Source organism: Ovis canadensis, chromosome 16, assembly GCF_042477335.2.
Source record: "Ovis canadensis isolate MfBH-ARS-UI-01 breed Bighorn chromosome 16, ARS-UI_OviCan_v2, whole genome shotgun sequence".
In the NCBI taxonomy this organism is placed as follows: Eukaryota; Metazoa; Chordata; class Mammalia; order Artiodactyla; family Bovidae; genus Ovis; species Ovis canadensis.
Window position 1 is genome coordinate 42407680 of NC_091260.1, and position 19866 is coordinate 42427545.

At 37.2% G+C, this 19866-nt stretch overlaps 1 protein-coding gene across 1 annotated transcript in view; it reads left to right on the plus strand.

Moving 5' to 3' along the window:
- The window catches only part of HCN1 (hyperpolarization activated cyclic nucleotide gated potassium channel 1), a 448090-nt gene that overhangs the window by 308248 nt on the left and 119976 nt on the right, over positions 1-19866 (plus strand). Inside the window, exon 4 of the mRNA XM_069556396.1 lies at positions 10477-10695. Coding sequence (XP_069412497.1) covers positions 10477-10695 — 219 coding nt within the window. The remainder of the gene's footprint in view (positions 1-10476; positions 10696-19866) is intronic.

Genomic DNA, 19866 nt, shown 5'->3' on the forward strand with positions numbered 1-19866 from the left:
AAGGAGCCTGACAGGCTACAGTCCATGGGATCACAAAGAGTTAGATACAACTCAGCAACTGAACAGCAGCAACAACAACAATCCATTGTTAAGTCTGTCCACCATACTAGGATTTCTCAGTTCTTCGTTGTTTGCATTTGGGGCCAGATAATTCTAGGCTGTGGGAGAACGTTCCTGCGAATTTAGGATGTTTAGCAGCTTCACTGGAGAACGCAATGGCACCCCACTCCAGTACTCTTGCCTGGAAAATCCCATGGACAGAGGAACCTGGTGGGCTGCAGTCCATGGCATCGTGAAAAGTCAGACACGACTGAGCAACTTCACTTTCACTTTTCACTTTCATGCATTGGAGAAGGAAATGGCACCCCACTCCAGCATTCTTGCCTGGAGAATCCCAGGGACGGGGGAGCCTGGTGGATTGCCATCTATGGGGTCACACAGAGTCAGACACGACTGAAGTGACTTAGCAGCAGCAGCAGCAGCTTTACTAGCTTCTACCCACTAAAAACAAAAAGGTCTCCTTATGTTGCCACATTTCCCTTAGGCAGAAAAAATCATCCTCAGTTTAGAATGACTCTGCAACAATGCTTCCTGATCACTCTTCTTAAAGTATAAATTTTGTCCTTTCAGATTGTATCATTCCCTGTTGAGAAACTTCAGCTTTTCAGTTCAGTTCAGTTCAGTTGCTCAGTCGTGTCCAGCTCTTTGTGACACCATGAACTGCAGCACACCAAGCCTCCCTGTCCATCAACAACTCCCAGAGTCCACCCAAACCCATGTCCATAGAGTCGATGATGCCATCCAACCATCCCATCCTCTGCTGTCCCCTTCTCCTCCTGCCCTCAATCTTTCTAGCATCAGGATCTTTTCCAATGAGTCAGTTCTTAACATGAGGTGGCCAAAGTACTGGAGTTCCAGCTTCAGCATCAGTCCTTCCAGTGAACACCCAGGACTGATCTCCTTTAGAATGGACTGGTTGGATCTCCTTGCAGTCCAGGGGACTCTCAAGAGTCTTCTCCAACACCACAGTTCAAAAGCATCAATTCTTTGGCATTCAGCTTTTGTTATAGTCCAAATCTCACATCCATACATGACCACTAGAAAAACCATAGCCTTGACTAGACAGATCTTTGTTGGCAAAGTAATGTCTCTGCTTTTTAATGTGCTGCCTAGGTTGGTCATAACTTTCCTTCCAAGCAGTAAGCATCTTTTAATTTCATGGCTGCAATCACCATCTGCAGTGATTTTGCAGCCCAGAAAAATAGTCAGCCACTGTTTCCACTGTTTCCCCATCTATCTGCCATGAAGTGATGGGACCGGATGCCATGATCTTAGTTTTCTGAATGTTTTCTGAATCAGTTTTTCATATTATACTAAAAAAATGTGATGCCTTCAAATCTGACAATCAATATGTTTGCTAGTGTAGTCCTTATTTTCTTACATATCATTCTATATTTTAGACTGTCTAATTCATGAGTAACTCTTTTGATAGATAGGTAGATAATGAAATTTCTGGATTTGATGACTGTTCCTATAAAGAGTTTTCTCTCAAATATCCTGTCCCACATCTGCAATCATCTATCCAGATTTTCTTTTTCTGCTTAAAACATGGTATTGCTCAAATTCGTTTACTCAGTAACTCAGTTTAAACTCCCGTTAGGATTGAGAGGGGTCTTTGCTTTATGGATAGGTAGATAGATAGACAGATAGATAGATAGATAGATTCTAAGGTTACTGTATTTTTAAACCATATTCTATCAACATGGAAATAGTCAAGTAGGTTAATGGAGCAAAATATGGAGCCAAGAAACAAACACCATGGTGTAAAGACAGTATATAATAAAGGAGACAATTTTTCTGTCAGTGAGGATTAGGTTAGAAGTCAGATGCTGTCTCAAGAAAGAATTTGTTTAGAATGAAAGAAAATGTGAACTTCATTCTGTGTACCAAAGGCAAAAATCCTTACATAGATAGAAGATGTAAATATAAGTAAACATAAAATAAGATAATCTCAAGACATTTAGGACATATGAATAATCTCCTTCGAGAGATTTTAAACCAATACAGGAAATTTGTAGCTGTCAAAGTGAAAGAAGTAAAGTCACTCAGTCGTGTCCAACTCTGTGTGACCCCATGGACTGTAGCCTACCAGGCTCCTCTGTCCATGAGATTTTCCAGGCAAGAACTGGGGTGGGTTGCCATTTCCTTACAATTTATTTTTCTACATAAAATTATAACTTTGTATGGCAAAGAGTAAATTAGATGTAAATATTTAAACCAAATAAAGAATTGATATCCAGTCTTCAAAATATTACAATATTTTAAAATAAAGAAAAATAAGAATTTCATCAGAAAAGAGGTCTAATTAATTAGTAAGTATGTAAACACCTTCTCACATTCCCTACTCAATGAAATATAAAAATAACAGTAACAATGGGTAGCTTTTCTCACTATAGAAAGTGATGAGTATATTTTTATGTGTTTTTGGAAAACATGTTTGGAAAACTTGTTTTGGGAAACATGGCCACCCAAGATGGATGGGTCTTGGTGGAGAATTCTGACAAAACATGGTCCCCTGGAGAAGGGAATGGCAAACCACTTCAGCATTCTTGCCTTGTAAACCCCATGAACAGTATGAAAATTCAAAAGGGTATGACACTGAAAGATGAACCCCCCAGGTTGGTAGGTGCCCAATATGCTGCTGGAGAAAAGTGGGGAAATAACTCCAGAAAGAAAGAAGAGACAGAGTAAAAAGGAAAACAATGCCCAGTTGTGGATGGAACTGGTAATAGAAGTAAAGCCCAATGCTGTAAAGAGCAATAGTGCATAGGAACCTGGAATGTCAGGTCCATGAATCAAGGTAAATTAGAAGTGGTCAAACAGTAGATGGCCAGAGTGAACATCGACATTTTAGGAATCAGTGAACTAAAATGGACTGGAATGGGTGAATTTAACTCAGATGACCATTATATCTACTACTGTGGGAAAGAATCCCTTAGAAGAAATGGAGTAGCCCTCATAATCAAGAAAAAAGTCTGAAATGCAGTTCTTGGGTGCAATCTCAAAAATGACAGAATGATCTCATGAATGCTGTTCATTTCCAAGGCAAACCATTCAGTATCACAGTAATCCAAGTCTATGCCCCAACCAGTAATGCTGAAGAAGCTGAAGTTGAATGGGTCTTTGAAGAACAACAAGATCTTTTAGAACTAACACCTAAAAAAGATGTCGATTTCATTATAAGGGACTAGAAGGCAAAAGGAGGAAGTCAAGAGATACCTGAAGTAACAGGCAAATTTGGCCTTGGAGTACAGGGCAGGGAAAAGGCTAACAGAGTTTTGCCAAGAGAACACACTGGTCATAGCAAACACAAGAGAAGACTCCACATGGACATCCTCAGATGGTCAATACAAAATCAGATTGATTATATTCTTTGCAGCCAGAGAGGGAGAAGCTATACAGTCAGCAAAAACAAGATCAGGAGCTGACTGTGGCTCAGATCATGAACACCTTATTGCCAAACTCAGACTTAAATTGAAGAAAGTAGGGAAAACCATTCAGGTATGGCCTAAATCAAGTGACAAAGAAATTCAAGGAATAGATCAAGGGATTAAATCTGATAGACAAAGTGCCTGAAGAACTATGGACAGAGGTTCGTGACATTGTACAGGAGGCAGTGATCAAGACCATCCCCAAGAAAATGAAATGCAAAAAGTGAAATGGTTGTCTGAGGAGATCTTACAAATGGCTGAGAAAAAAAGAGAAGCAAAAGACAAAGGCAAAAAGGAAAGATATACCCATTTGAATGCAGTGTTCCAAAAAATATCAAGGAGAGATAAGAAAGCCTTCCTCAGTGATCAGTGCAAAGAAACAGAGGAAAACAGTAGAATGGGAAAGACTAGAGATCTCTTCAAGAAAATTAGAGATACCAACAGGACATTTCATGCAAAGATGGGCACAATAAAGGGCAGAACTGGTTTGTACTTAACAGAAGCAGAAGGTATTGAGAGGTGGCAAGAATGAACAGAAGAATATACAAAAAAATATCTTCATGATCCAGGTAATCACAATAATGTGATCACTCACCTAGAGCCAGACATCCTAAATGCAAAGTCAAGTGGGCCTTGGGAAGCATCACTATGAACAAAGCTAGTGGAAGTGATGAAATACCAGTTGAGCTATTTCAAATCCTAAAAGATGATGCTGAGAAAGTGCTGTGCTCAGTATGCCAGCGAATTTGGAAATCTCAATGGCCAAAGGACTGGAAAAGGTCAGTTTTCATTCCAATCCCACAGAAAGGCAATGCCAAAGTATGTTCAGACTACTGCACTATTGCACGCAGGTCACATGCTCACAAAGTAATGCTCAAAATTCTCCAAGGCAGCCTTCAACAGTATGTGAACTGTGAACTTCTAGTGGTTCAAGCTGGATTTAGAAAAAGCTGAAGAACCAAAAATCAAATTGTCGATATTCATTGGATCATAGAGAAAGCAAAAGAATTCTAGATAAACGTCTACTTCTGCTTTATTGATTATGCCAAAGCTTTTGTGTGGATCACAACAAACTGAAAAATTCTTAACAAAATGGGAATACTAGACCACCTAACCTGTCTCCTGAGAAATCTGTATGCAGATCAAGAAGCAACAGTTAGAACCAGACATGGAACAACAGACTGGTTCCAAATAGGGTAAGGAGTACGTCCAAGCTGTATATTGTCACCCTGCTTATTTAACTTATATGCAAAGTACATCATGCAAAAGCACAGGCTGGATGAAGAACAAGCTGGAATCAAGATTGCCAGGAGAGATATCAATAACTTCAGATATGCAGATGCTGCTGCTGCTGCTGCTGCTGCTGCTAAGTCGCTTCAGTCATGTCCGACTCTGTGTGACCCCATAGACGGCAGCCCACAAGGCTCTCCCTGTCCCTGAGATTCTCTAGGCAAGAACACTGGAGTTAGTTGCCATTTCCTTTCCGTTGCGTGAAGTGAAAAGTGAAAGTGAATTCGTTCAGTCGTATCTGTCTCTTCGTGACCCCATGGACTACAGCCTACCAGGGTCCTCTGTCCATGGAATTTTCCAGGCAAGAATACTGGAGTGGGTTGCCATGCCTTCTCCAGATATGCAGATGACAGCACCCTTATGGTACAAAGTGAATAAGAACTAAAGAGCCTCTTGATGAAGATGAAAGAGGAGAGTGAAAATGCTGGTTGAAAACTCAGTGAAGATCATGGCATCCAGTCCTATCACTTCATGGCAAACAGATGGGAAAACAATGGAAATGGTGAGAGATTTTATTTTCTTGGGCTCCAGAATCACTGCAGACTGTGAGTGCAGCCATGAAATTAAAAGACCCTCCTTGGAAGAAAAGCTATGACCAACCTAGACAGCATATTAAAAAGCAGAGACATTAGTTTGCTGACAAAGGGCCATCTCGTCAAAGTTATTGTTTGTCCAGCAGTCATGTATGAATGTGAGAGTTGGAATATAAAGAAAGCTGAGTGCTGAAGAATTGATGCTTTTGAACTGTGTTGTTGAAGAAGATTCTTGAGCATCCAAGAAGATCCTTGGACTGAAAGGAGATCCAACCAGTCAATCCTAAGGGAAATCACCCCTAAAGATTCATTGGAAGGACTGATGCTAAAGCTGAAACTCCAATATTTTGGCCACCTCATGCTAAAAATATCACTCACTGGAAAAGAGCCTGATGCTTGGAAAGACTGAAGGCAGGAGGAGAAGGGGATGACAGAGGATGAGTTGGTTGAATGGCATCACTGATTCAATGGCCATGAATTGAGCAAGCTCTGGGAGTTGGTGATGGACGGGGAAGCCTGGTGTGCTGCAGTCAATGGAGTCTCAAAGAGTTGGACATGACTGAGTGACTGAACTGACTCAAATTTTTTTTCAGTCTGGCAGTATATTTTAAAATCAAATTGAAAACTTTGCTTTTTGACCCAATAAACACTTTTCTGGGAATCTGATCAATCAAAATAAGGGTTATTTATATTAGGTTGTTTACTATAGAATAATTTGTCATGGAAAAAACTAGGAAACAATAGAACATGGTGAATTAGCTAGGTGGCATCACTAGATTTTTGGAGGGATATTTCTGTGAGAAAAGCAATATACAGAAAAAATGTGTATAATATAATTCACTTTTGAAGGATAAAAAGCCACAATCTCAGAATGTGTGTTTGTGTGTGTGTGTGTGTTTTGCATGTATTTATGTTAACATGGAAAAAGGTACAGAGAAAACCATGCCTGGTTTAGGAAGTAGAAATGGAGAGAAAGGGAGAAAGGGATGGATAAAACAAGAGTTGAAAAGTTTTCCATGATTCAAAGGAATCATGAAGCATGTATAATAGACATTTATTTAAACTCATTTAAGAGAGAATATGTATGTCTGTTGTGTGTGCCTTAGGAGATAACTGAAAATGAACATAACACACATTCTTATATAAAATAGTTTGGCAGCTATCTAGTTGCATTATTTAGGGAAACTGGTTTAAATTTTACTCTCTAGCTCCTCATGCTGCTTCTCCTAAAAAACCAACAACATGAACAGAAAGTGCAACCTCCACTGGACACCTTTTTGAACTTTTTAATTATTTCCATTATATCTAATTACCTCAAGATGCCTAGAAAGACATTTTTGTGCTAGTTTTAACTAATTATAGTAAACATTTATTTATTCACTCCTTTTGAACCTTCACTGGTAGCTCAGAGGTTAAAGCATCTGCCTCCAATGTGGGAGACCTGGGTTAGATCCCTGGGTCGGGAAGATCCCCTAGAGAAGGAAATGGTAACCCACTCCAGTATTCTTGCCTGGAGAATCCCATGGACGGAGGAGCCTGGTGGAGTACAGTCCATGGGGTTGCAAAGAGTCGGACACGACTGAGCGACTTCATCTTCACTTGACAGTAATAAAAAATGTTGAGTATCTCTACTGAATTATGCTATTTAGACTCTAATCTATGAAAAAATATAAGTGCATGAGACAATCATCATATACAGGGTAGAAGTCACCATGACAGGTAGAGAACCTGTAGTTCTCTAGGAGCTCCAAAGAGATTTAAATCCAGTAAAAAACTAGTCAAGCTTGTTTTCTTTCTATCCATCCTTTGAATGGATCACAGGATAAAAGACCTTTGCTTAGTTTGGTTTGTAATATATCCAATTTTAGTATTATCAGTATGAAACTGAATCAAATTTCAAGAATTTAAGTATCATTTTAAATAATAGGTACATTCAAGATTTTTATAGAGCACGTTGCTCTGTTAATTAAATATCACATATCTTGTTTATGAAACATCTAGAATTTGGGGAACCCTAAGTGTATTCCTGAGAGTATGAGCTCTGTTCATTCCCCAAAATGCAAACTTCTGCATGAGTTCATTATACAATTTGCTGTGTATAATATCATAAATAATTTTCTTTCTTTAAAATTAAATTTCATTTTATGCTGACAGAGATTAGGGGTAGCTTAAAATGGCAACATGACTCATTGTATTAAAAAGATAAAATGAATTTCATTTTAAGAATCTTAACTCTTTCAACTAAATGAGACTAGTTATATTTTATTTGTCTGCAGACTCAAGCAGTTCCAAAGTTTATGAGGTTGTGTTTTTCAAACTTATCATGTTCTGTTTTAACCTATAAACTTAACTTTAGAAAGCCTTATTAAAACAATGAACAAAATATCTGTACATGTATTTAATATTAATACATTATTTTTAAATTTATGATTATTTAAGAGTTAATTTGACAGACTCAAGTTAATTTGACAGACACTGTACATGTATGTGGTTTATGATCTGGGAGCTGTAAACGGACCTACTTTAGGAAGGACTCTGCACTTGGATTCATGCTCTGCTGCAGCCATCTTGAAATTCATAATAGCATTATCCTTGAATTTATGTTCATAAGCAAAGTCCACTGGGACATGGAACCATGAATATGAGCATTGGCGCTGCAAGGTGGCAGCTGTGCATACACAGGTTCAAGCCTACAGGCACAGCAGGAAGTGCCGAAGCTAAGCAGTTGGCCTGGCAGCAAGGCACAGATATGCACGCCTCAGCAGTCTTGAATGCTTTGTGTTCCTAATGTGGACAGGCCTGAACTGGGTCCAGGTTAGCAGTGGCAAAGGCAGCAACAGAAGCAGCAGTAGTAACACTGGGCAACAGAGACACACAGGAGGACTTCCCATGCCAGCTAGGAGAAGACCATGGTGAGACTCCCCTATCAGGCCCAGGAACCCATCTCCAAAGTATCTACACAAATATTAAAACTCCTACATTCCAAGACAGACCCTGTGGAGCTCAAACTTTGTCAATAAATTATTACATAATAAAGGAATTCATATAGCCATTTCAATAAAAGTTATCAGGGAGTTATTAGATTTCTTGATTTTAAAATGTTCACATTTGACAACTCCTGCAACATTGCGATGCAAATATGCACCAGCCTAGCAATAAGAAAGTTAAAGATCATCACTTATAGTGGAAAATAACACTATTTTCATATGAAGTTTTAAATGAATCAGTCATTAACAAGGAAGGCAATTTTTAAATTAAATTTTCCTTGTAATTGAAAATACAGGAAGATAAAACATAATCAGGGTTATATACAAATCATGAAGCTATTTTTGGCTTCTTGCACTGATCATTCTTTAATTAAAAGTTACAGGAAATGTCAGAGGAAACATTAAAATATCATTGCATACATTTACATTTAACATTAAGTTCAATAGAAAAGCAGTATAATGGTTCTTTGTTGTGATAGAATTGTTCTGTATCTTGACAGTGTTGATGAATATAGGAACCGATGCACATAATAAAACTATTAAAACCAATTTGTGTATACAAATGAGTATACGTTTAGTGAAATATGAATGAGATCAGTGGATTATATTCATGTCAGTTTCTTGTTGTAATATTGCTCTATAGTTTGCAAGATTTCACCTTTAAGAAAAACTGATGAATCGTACATATTTCTCTATTATTTCTTACAATGTTCATGTTCATTTACAGTCATCTTAAAAACTGTAATTTAAAAATAAGACACAGTTTCATGAATATGATTTTTATGGAGTTAAATCATTTATTAGAAATTATTCCATGAGAATCATCAGCTCCAGATGTACTAAAATTTATGTATTAAAATAATTTATCAAACATTCATCCTAATGTTGTCCCCAGGCTATAAAATACTCCAGTTCCAGTAAAGGCTGCATCAACAGAAAGATCTTCCCCCAAATTAAAAATGTATCAGAAATTATTTGTGCTCTTGCATTAGCTAAAAGGAACTGATGTAATTTTCAGTTTTATCATTGAAGATGAAATTATTAATCATATAAATTTTGATGATATAAAGAATGAATTTGTCAGAAAACTAAGCCATAAAAATTGTATGATCATTCAAGATATCATAATAGTATAGTATTACTCGTATTATATATAATTATGATACCAGAATTTCACTTATAAGTTTATGTTGTTACTCAACTAGCACTATTATCCCAAATTTTATAATGAATAAAATATTTTAAGGAAAATTCTTTATATATTATCTTCAACAATACTTCCCCCCGCTACATTTTAAATGAAAAGGCCTCAAATTTTTATTTTACCCTGAGTCTCATAAATGAGGTAAATCCTGGACTAGGCACTTTGATACATTGATCAAAAAAGTTCTTTTAAGTTTTATCAGACAATATTTAAGATATATTGAATAACTTATTTTTGTAGAATTGAGCTTAAGATAGTTTTGAAATGACATCAGAAATTGCATCTAAAAACTAATCTCAGAAGTCAGCGTTTTTTTTTTTTTCAGTGTCCTCCAAGATATTATTTTGCTTAGTTTATTTTATTATTCTACAGAAAGCCAGTAAGATTCATCCATCATCAACTTTGACATTTGAATTTCAATATACATTACTCAGAGAAGGCTTCAAGGAAGTCTTTTCACTTATCAGATCTGTATTACCAAATTATGTTAATTTTTCATGTAAGGCATTGAGGTATTCATTGAAGTCTATACAAATATATCATTTGGACTTTCAAATTTTTAATATGATAGCTTTTATAAAAATTCCTATACTTAGGCCTGTGTACTTCATATTAATCAGCAGCGTTTCTCAATTTGCAAATAATAATATATTACTAGAGAATGACACAGATTTCCTGGAAATTTTAAAATGAGCTTATCAACATTCATTCACACCACTGTCCCAAAAGGAATTTTTAGTTTTAAAAACATATAAAACTGACTAGGATTGCATATTTTAACTATAGATTATTTCGATTTCATTATATTTAGCAAGTTTTGAAAAACATCAGGTTTTTTGATTATTGGGGCGAAGTATCTGTGTAAATGCTCTATTACAAGAATGTTATAATGCGTCTGTGTATCGGTCATACTCATTTTTCTTCTGCTATCCTAATGGTTCACGCTATTTCTTTTTTCTCTTCTGTTACAGAATGATTCTTGGGGAAAGCAGTATTCCTACGCGCTCTTCAAAGCGATGAGTCACATGCTGTGCATTGGATATGGAGCCCAAGCCCCAGTGAGCATGTCTGACCTGTGGATCACCATGCTGAGCATGATCGTCGGGGCCACCTGCTACGCCATGTTTGTTGGCCACGCCACAGCTCTAATCCAATCTTTGGATTCCTCAAGGCGGCAATATCAAGAGAAGGTAATTAGTTTTATCTCTAATATATTCAACCAGCTAGTTTGTCAATTTAATTAATAGCATTCAGATAAATAAACTATGCCCTGTATCGAAACTATAATGAGCTGAAATGTTCAAAGGAGGAAACCACAATGTTTCCATATTTTGAAGTTTTTTCAAGATGGTCCTCATAGCTTTTGTTTCCAGTTTCTCTCTTAAATACGTATTTTCTTTAAAAAAAATCTGAATTTTCATTCACAAAAAAATAGCTCCATGTTTCAAATGTATGAAGCTGATTTGAGGTGTTGTCATGGTTCATGCTCTGTAATTTTTAAACAGTTACGATAATATAAAGACTTCTGCTGTACATGTTAGAAAAATGTGAGCTGATTAAATGCAGAGAGACGGGCATTGCACGTGTCTCCGCCTCTCTGCATGTTGCAATCATAATTTATATTAAGTCCATATGCATAGCTGAACATATGTTGCCCTTATATCTAGATAAGCCATCACATACCCTCCAGTCTTTAAAATGCATACTAACAGCTGCTATCATGCATAGTGTGTTAATTGAAATGATTGCTGTACTAAACTTTTCTCAAAAGAGAGAAAGTAGATTTGTGCACTGATTTATTCATTGGATTTTGTTTTAATATGCTGAATTATGTGGTTGGTACTAGACATTGGATAATCAGACAGTACTTATATTTTTCAGTAACTTTCTGACAGATAAGAATGTTTTATAATTGAAGGAAGAATTTCTAGTGTGGGAGCTCTGTTGAATATGATAGAATATATAATATATATGCACCTTGCTAAAAAGCATACCTGAAAGTAATGGTTCAAACAATTCTAGAATATGTCTCCTGATGAGTAATAACAGCTTAGACTCATAAATTCTTCACCAAACAGGCAAGGTCATTTCATTTGTGACTTTATTTACAGAAGTTTTCAACAGTTTGTGTTTGCCATAATTCATCATCAAATTCTTGATCTTAGGGTTTGGTAGAGGATAAAGGATACTGGAATAAGTTTTTGTTACTTTCTGACATTTGAAACAATTTAGTCAGGAACAGCTAGTCGTTTAGGTGAGTGGCATTGAGTCCCTCTCCTGCGTCTCCCTAAAAGAGGCCCTGAGAACCTGGCAGGCATCACCAGCCTCTTTCTGCTGAGGGCTCTGTGCTCTGCCAGGAGCCGCTCTTGGATGAGACCCAAGATGTCAGGCTAGCCTTGCTGCATCACTCAGATCTGGTCCACAGAGAAGCCCTCAGGCATCCATCTCTTAGCCCATCTCTCAGCACGACTGCTTCCTCCACCAAAGACGAAGAGCCTGTGTCTAGCCTTCAGTTTCTTGGCAGAGTCACACCCCAGTGTCCACAGGGTATTTGCATGTTCTCAGATGTGAATTGGACTCCAAACTCATGTCTCTTAACTATGTGAACTTACTTCAAAGATCTCCAAGCGACTTTCTTGATGTCCCCCTGAAAGGTCAAGGGTTAGAAGGTAGCCCTCCCACAGCCCTATCCCAAAGCAGGCTGGGGAAGGGACTCACAGAAGAGCAGTCATTCCCTTCAAAGAGGTCTGCTCACTATTGTTGTCAGGAAAGTTCTTTCTGCTCTCTGACCTCTGTAGACCTTCAATGAGATTGACACCTTTAGAAGTCTTCATTGGATCCCCATTTACAATTGTAAACCTGTGTAGGAGAGAACCTGTTACATAACCAGCATCCTGATATCTCAGGTTAGCAGCTCAGTAAACATGAGGAAGGAAGAGTAAATCCTAATCTAGCAGATTTTTAGACCTTTTATTTTAAAATCTCAGTTCTTCTCAAAACTTACTCCACAGATAATATAAATAAATCATAAACATACATATATATATATATATATATATATACACATGAGTATATTTTTTAAATTTATTTATTTTTAATTGAAGGATAGTTACAATATTGTATTGGTTGCTGTCATGCATCATCATGGATAAGCCATAAGTATACATATGTCTCCTCCCTCTTGAACCTCCCACCCTATCCCATACCTCTAGGTTGTCACAGAGCTGGTTCATTGTTGAATTACCTATTTAATTGTTTCCTGGTCAGATAAGTTTGTACATCTTGATTTAAACAATGAACTGAAAAGATTTTTGCTATTAATATGTGTGCTCTGAACATTTAACATTTTGTCTGCCCTCTGCCAAACCCCCTTGTATTTTAAGTGATCAATGAACACTTGGGAAATGCCTTATCTAGACATACTCCCCACAGTGAGCATTCCATCTTCTTAAGTTGACCTTGGGTAGGTACTACCTTTTCTAGATATATCCACAGTTCATCTAGTCTTTTTAAATGAAATTGCTTTAGATCACTCTGTATCTTTATACTGTTGTGTCTCAGTTCTTACACTTCAGCACCCCTGGGAAGCCTACTATTATTTCGAAACTTGTCACTCTCTTTCCCGTCAAATAATTCTAGTAAAAGCAGCTTTAGTTGTGCAGTTTTCCTTTGTAATAAGCAAAAATTTTAACACAAAGCACATTATGAATTTAGAATAAGAAATTTTCAACTCACCTTGGTGTACCTGACATACATGATTTTTAGTGTGAAATTTGAACATGACAAATATTTAATTGTATGAGGAAATTATCAAATTGAAATAACTATATACTGAATAGCTTCAGAATCCGAGACGTGAAGTGTATATTAATCTAAGGCAGGTTCAGCAATGAATGACTTGTTTAAATAGACTGTCCTTTCTAATGATAGAGCATGAGGCAGTAAGCCAGTGCTGCTCTGGGCTTCAGATATTGTGTATGTTGCCTAAAATTGTAAAAAAATACTGCTGATTCTTAGTTTAATAATGATAATAAATTTAACATTATAAATTTATCCAAATGGACAAAATTTTATCATGTCATCAAATGTTTATGATCCCTTTGGAATGAGAAGATATAGTTTAACATAAGTAGTCTCTCAACCATGAAGGTGAATTATGTAATCCTGAATGAAATCATGCAGTTGTGCATTTTATGTAATCATATCAAAAATGTTATATTCTAAACCTAGTCAGTTCAAGCAAGTGGGTTTTTTTTTTGTTTTAATGAATAATCCATAGATTCTTATTCTTTCTTATAATAAAAGACTGTAATCAGGACTATCATATAAGCTTCTTAACCATAGAAATATTTTTAATCAATCTAGTCTTCCAAATTTGTGTAAGGTAATGTTATGAACAAAGACAAAACACTAGGCACTAAGACCTGCTCTCATTTTTGAACTAGTCAAATCCCATTTATAGTAAAGCAAATTTCAGGTCATTTGAAATGAACTGATTATGGATAATATGCCCTTCAAAAATAATTTGTTGGAAAAAGAATGGTGCCAAACCAACTTTTAAACTCATGGATCTCATAGCCAAGTCTCTCTTCCAACCAGAATATTACTGTTCTCAGAACAAACCAAATGATTCTGATCTGCCCCCATACCTTTCATCCTACTCCTGACATACTTTTGCCCCTTTTCCTGTTTACACAGTTTCTACCCTTCCCTTTGGAAGACTGTGATACCTTCCCTAATTATCCTAACCTATAATAATCTGTTTATTGTGTATATTCTATCTGTTCCAGAGGAATATAATACTCTGATAGGAAGATCTGAGTCTTTGTTGTTGTGTATTTCCTCCCCCATACACAGAAACCTCAGTGCTGTGATGCTCAGAGGGGACAGTAAGGATTAAGAATACTTATAGTTGTCCAACTGTGTTTTCTAGCAAATAAGTGGGAATAAGTTTATCCTTCGAAATTTTTGAATTCTGTCACTTGAATATACATGAGAGCATCTTTTTCAAAATGTTGATCCTGTTGTTTATTTATATGTGTGTAAACATATTGCTTCAGCTGTTACAGCAAATACTTATGTATGTATGTATGCATTTGGCTTACACACAGGTCATGTTTTGGAAAGTAAATTTTCAATATGCTTTCCCTTCTGCAATTCTGAGATTGGTTTCCTGTAAGTAAAAGATACATTATCAAAATATCTTTCACTGGGGTTGAAGCCATTTCTTGGTTCCTGGATTGATCAGTAGGGTGCTCTGCTTTAAGCCATGAGGAAACCCTTTGTTTCAGAAAGAAGGATGGGAGAGATTGTCAGAACTGTCATGTGATTCTGAGTCTTCAATTTCGAAAAAGCATTCTATGACTAGAGTAATGGCAGATGAAAGGGGGAAAAAATTGGAGTAATGGCCATTGGCCATGATGGTTTATAAATAATACTTAATATTTAATGATACTTTAATATTCCATTAAAAAGAAAAAGGTTGCCTCTTATTTTGCATCCCATCTTCATTATGTGAAGAAATTAGTCAGTTGAGCTTCTAATTTGGTTTGCTGGCTGTGTAAACTTGTGATAGTGTTTGTTGTGATAGTATTTGTCGTCAGAAAAACAAAAGGTCTTAGAAGTAATAATGATCTTGAAAATCAAACTGACCCAGTATTTAAAGGAAAACTGACTTGATGCCCTCATTTTCATTGGAAGCATTCTTAGTGGGAAGAGGTAGCTCTAAAATTCATGTGTATTCAGCAAAATAGCTCATATGATTTTCTTCATTATTTGTAAATGAATGTCTTCTTCCGCTACAAATAAGAATGCTATGAGCAGAATCCCACATGGTTCCTTAATTCAGCTATTCTATATACTTTTGCTTCCCAGGAGCTGAATTTATTGTACTCAGATACGTTAAAGTGGTAGTACTGCCAAACATTCTCAGGCCAGGACAGTTCTCGGACTGGGAATATTTGTGAGATTTTCTCATAGAAGACTAACAGTGCCACAGCCCTGGGGTAAGCTTCATGTTGCCACTTCAGCTGCTAACAAATCAGGCTCCTGGCAAATAATACTTTACATGTTCCACTGGGAGAAACATTTTTACATTAACTATGAGTACTGTTTTAAAGATAGGTCAGAGCCAAAGAACATTCAAACTACCGTACAATTGCACTCATTTCACATGCTATCAAAGTAATGCTCAAAATCCTTCAAGCTAGGCTTCATGAGTATGTGCACTGAAAATTCCCAGATGTACAGGCTGAATTTAGAAATGGCAGAGGAACCAAAGATCAAACTGCCAACATTTGTTGGATAATAGACAAAGCAAGGGAATTCCCAAAAAGCATCTATGTCTGCTTCACTGACTACACTAAACACTGTGACTGTGTGGATCACAACAAACTGGAAAATTCTCAAAGAGATGGGAATACCAAACCACTTTATCTCCTGAGAAACCTGTATGCAGGTCAAGAAGCAACAGTTAGAAGTGGACATGGAACAAAGGAGTGGTTCAAAATTGGGAAAGTATTGCATCAAAGCTATATATTGTCATCCCATTTATTTAACTTATTTGCAGATTATATTATGCAAAATTCCAAGATTGCTGGGAGAAATATCAACAACCTCAGATATGCAGATGATACCATTCTAATGTCAGAAAGCAAAAAGGAACTGAAGAACCTCTTGATGAGGGTGAAAGAGGAGAGTGAAAAACCTGGTTTAAAACTCAACATTCAAAAAACTTGAGATTATGGCATCTAGTCTCATAACTGCATGACAAATAAATATAAGGGGAAAAAATAGAAGCAATGACAAATTTTATTTTCTTGGGCTCCAAAATTACTGCAGACGGTGACTGCAGCCATGAAATTAAACAATGCTTGCTCCTTGGAAGGAAAGATATGACAGACCCAGACAATATGTTCAAAAGCATAGACATCACTTTGCCGACAAAGGTATGTATCATCAAAACCATGGTTTTTCCATGTACAGATATGAGAGTTGGACCATAAAACAAGCTGAGCACTGAGGAATTGATGCTTTTGAACAATGGTGCTGGAGAAGACTCTTGAGAGTCCCTTGGACTGCAAGGACATCAAACCAGTCAATCCTAAAGGAAATCAACCTTGAATATTCATTGGAAGGACTGATGCTAAAGTTGAAGCTCCAATACTTTGGCTGTCTCATGTGAAGAGCCAGCTCATTGGAAAAGACATTGGTGCTGAGAAAGATTGAGGGCAGGAGAAAATGGGGGCGGCAGAGGATGAGATAGTGGGATGGCATTATTGACTCAATGGACATGAGTATGAGCAAATATCTGGAGATAGTAAAGGACAGTGAAGCCTGATGTGCTGCAGTCCATGGAGACGTCATTTAGCGACTGAACAAAATCAATGAGAAAGAGAGTTAGAGGCTATTAATTTAACCAAGAAGAAAAATAGAATTTTGCCAGTTGTAAATTTTTATTTTACCACTGATTTTCAATCTTTGTATTTTAATATATCCCACTGGTACCTCTTTCATTCAGTGATAATTTCTGTATGAAACTCCATATTACATGCTGAAATTTCCTGCATCTTTGTTGTGAATAAGAACTGTAAAATTACTAAAGGTTTGTCCTCACCAATCCTTCGTTTAGTTCTTTGCAGGTAACATTTACCGTTGGCAGTATAGCTGACAGTTTCTTGTAATGGCTGTAAAGTAGAGTTGCATTTTCTACTCTTTTCTGTTATTGATTGATGTATGGATATTATCTTTTAGAAATCTGTGAATTTTCATTTGAATGTCCTCCTTTAATTTTTTTTTAATTTAAAAAATTCCTGGGGTATAATTAATTTACAGTGCTATGTTAGTTTCAGATGTACAGCAAAGTGAATCTGTTATGTGATAGTCCTGTCTGGACTCTTTGTGACCCCCGTGGACTGTAGCCTACCAGACTCTTCCATCCATGGGATTTTCCAGGCAAGAATACTGGAGTGGGTTGCCATTTCCTTCTCCAGGAGATCTTCCCGACCCAGGGATTGAACCCCGGTCTCCCACATCGTAGGCAGACGCTTTACCATCTGAACCACCAGGGAAGTCTGTTATACATATGTATATATCAACTCTTTTTAAAATTCTTTTCCCTTATAGGCCACTACAGAGTTTTGAGTAGAGTTCCCTGTGCTATACAGTTCAGTTCAGTTCAGTCGCTCAGCCGTGTCCGACTCTTTGTGACCCCATGAATTGCAGCACGCCAGGCCTCCCTGTCATCACCAACTCCCGGAGTTCACTCAGACTCATGTCCATCGAGTCAGTGATGCCATCCAGCCATCTCATCTTCTGTCGTCCCCTTCTCCTCCTGCCCCCAATCCCTCCCAGCATCAGAGTCTTTTCCAATGAGTCAACTCTTCGCATGAGGTGGCCAAAGTACTGGAGCTTCAGCTTTAGCATCATTCCTTCCAAAGAAATCCCAGGGCTGATCCCCTTCAGAAGGACTGGTTGGATCTCCTTGCAGTCCAAGGGACTCTCAAGAGTCTTCTCCAACACCACAGTTCAAGAGCATCAATTCTTCAGCGCTCAAGGTCCTTATTAGTTATCTCTTTATGTATAGTAGTGTGTATGCGTCCATCTCAATCTCCCAATTTATTCCTCCCTCTCCCCTTTTCCCCCAGGAACCATACATTTGATTTCTACATCTGTAACTTTGTTTCTGTTCTGTAGATTAGCTCATTTGTTTTTTATATTCCACATCTAAGGGATACCATATGATATTTGTTTTTCTCTGACTTACTTCACTCAGTATGACAGTGTTTCAAGTATTTTGATGTATTGTATTTGGTCCCTTATATGTCATAACACATAAATACATTATTAAGCATCTTTATAGGGCAAAAGATTGTCACTAAGATTCACTAATCTGACAAGATCCCACAATGTACGAGAAATACTGCATGGATTTGCATTTGTTTAATTAGATCACTGAGATCCATTTGAAATGTGCCTTGAAGATTGCAGAAGAAATCAGTAGACAGAAGTAGTCACCATGGGAGAAATGTCCTAGAAAACAGCACTAACTGTGAGAAGATTCCTGACAGACAGGAACAAAAGATGCAAAGGCCCAGAGGTGGCTATGTGTGTTAGACATTGAGGTGTCTAGTTTGAATGCAGTGAAAACTACCTTGATGGGCAAAGTATGAAATAAGATTGGGTTATGCTCTGCCTAAGAATAATTTTCAAGGCTGGAATGATGAGACTTTTGTGTTACGAAAAAGATATCCCTTGCAAAATTTTAGCAATGGGAGGTAGTCATTGAAACTGTCCTTTAAGGAAGTGAATCACAGTAGTACATGAAATATGCTGTACTCCTAACTGAGATTGTAAGGGTGCAAGAGCAAGATCACTTCATAAATGCTTACTGTTAGAATCACTAGCACAAACATATTAACAGAACAAGAAGGCCAACCTTTTAAGTAGATAGGGACACTTGGATCAATAAAATTGCTGGAAACAACAGTCTTTTCTAACGAAGTAGGATCCAGAAAGTCTTCAGAGTTAAGGTGTCATATGAGTTGAGTCTCGCAGAATCCAGTTTTTATCCATTTGATGTGTATTTATTGAATGCTTACTATGTGACAGGTCTGGTACTGGATGTTTTGCATACAAAGTGAGCAAGTATATATGGTGTCTTCTCTCATCATGTTTCTTATAGTACAGTGGGATGGGAAGTGACAAGATTTATTGAGAGCAATCAATTATTATAAAAATTTTAAGTGCTCGGAATGGAAATGTATATTAATCTCTCTGCTAAGAGATTTGAAGTCTTTGGCTTGATTCATGTGGGATACAGTGGGAGCGAAGAAAAATAATATTTAAGAAGAGATCTAAAGAATGAATAGAAGATAGTGAAGTAAACAGCATGGGAAAAAGCAGTGAGTGTGAAAAGATTCGTCAGGATTCAGGAACAGACAGAAGGAATGTGTGATTAGAACTCAGAGATAAGTGAAACGGCTCTGGACGAGACTGGAGAGACTGACTTAGGTCAGGGTGGATGGCACCTCATAGGCCTACTTAACTATGTTGTGTTTTAGCTAAATGCTATGAGAGTCTGGTAAAACTCTGAAGCAGAAGAGTGGTACGTTAGATGTAATTTTTTAAAAGAGTGTTCAGTCCTCAGTGTGCATAATAGATTAAAGGATAGCAAACATAACCTAGTGTTCTTTGTCATTATGTAAACGCACCAGTGCTGTCTTGCAGAGTCCCAGGTAGGAGTTCAAATTTCCAGGTAAAAGCATTGAATGGGATGGAAATACTAATAGGCCATTCCACATTGAATAAATACTACTCGGGGCAAATGCTGAGCTGCTGTAAGAAGAAGATCCAACAATTTA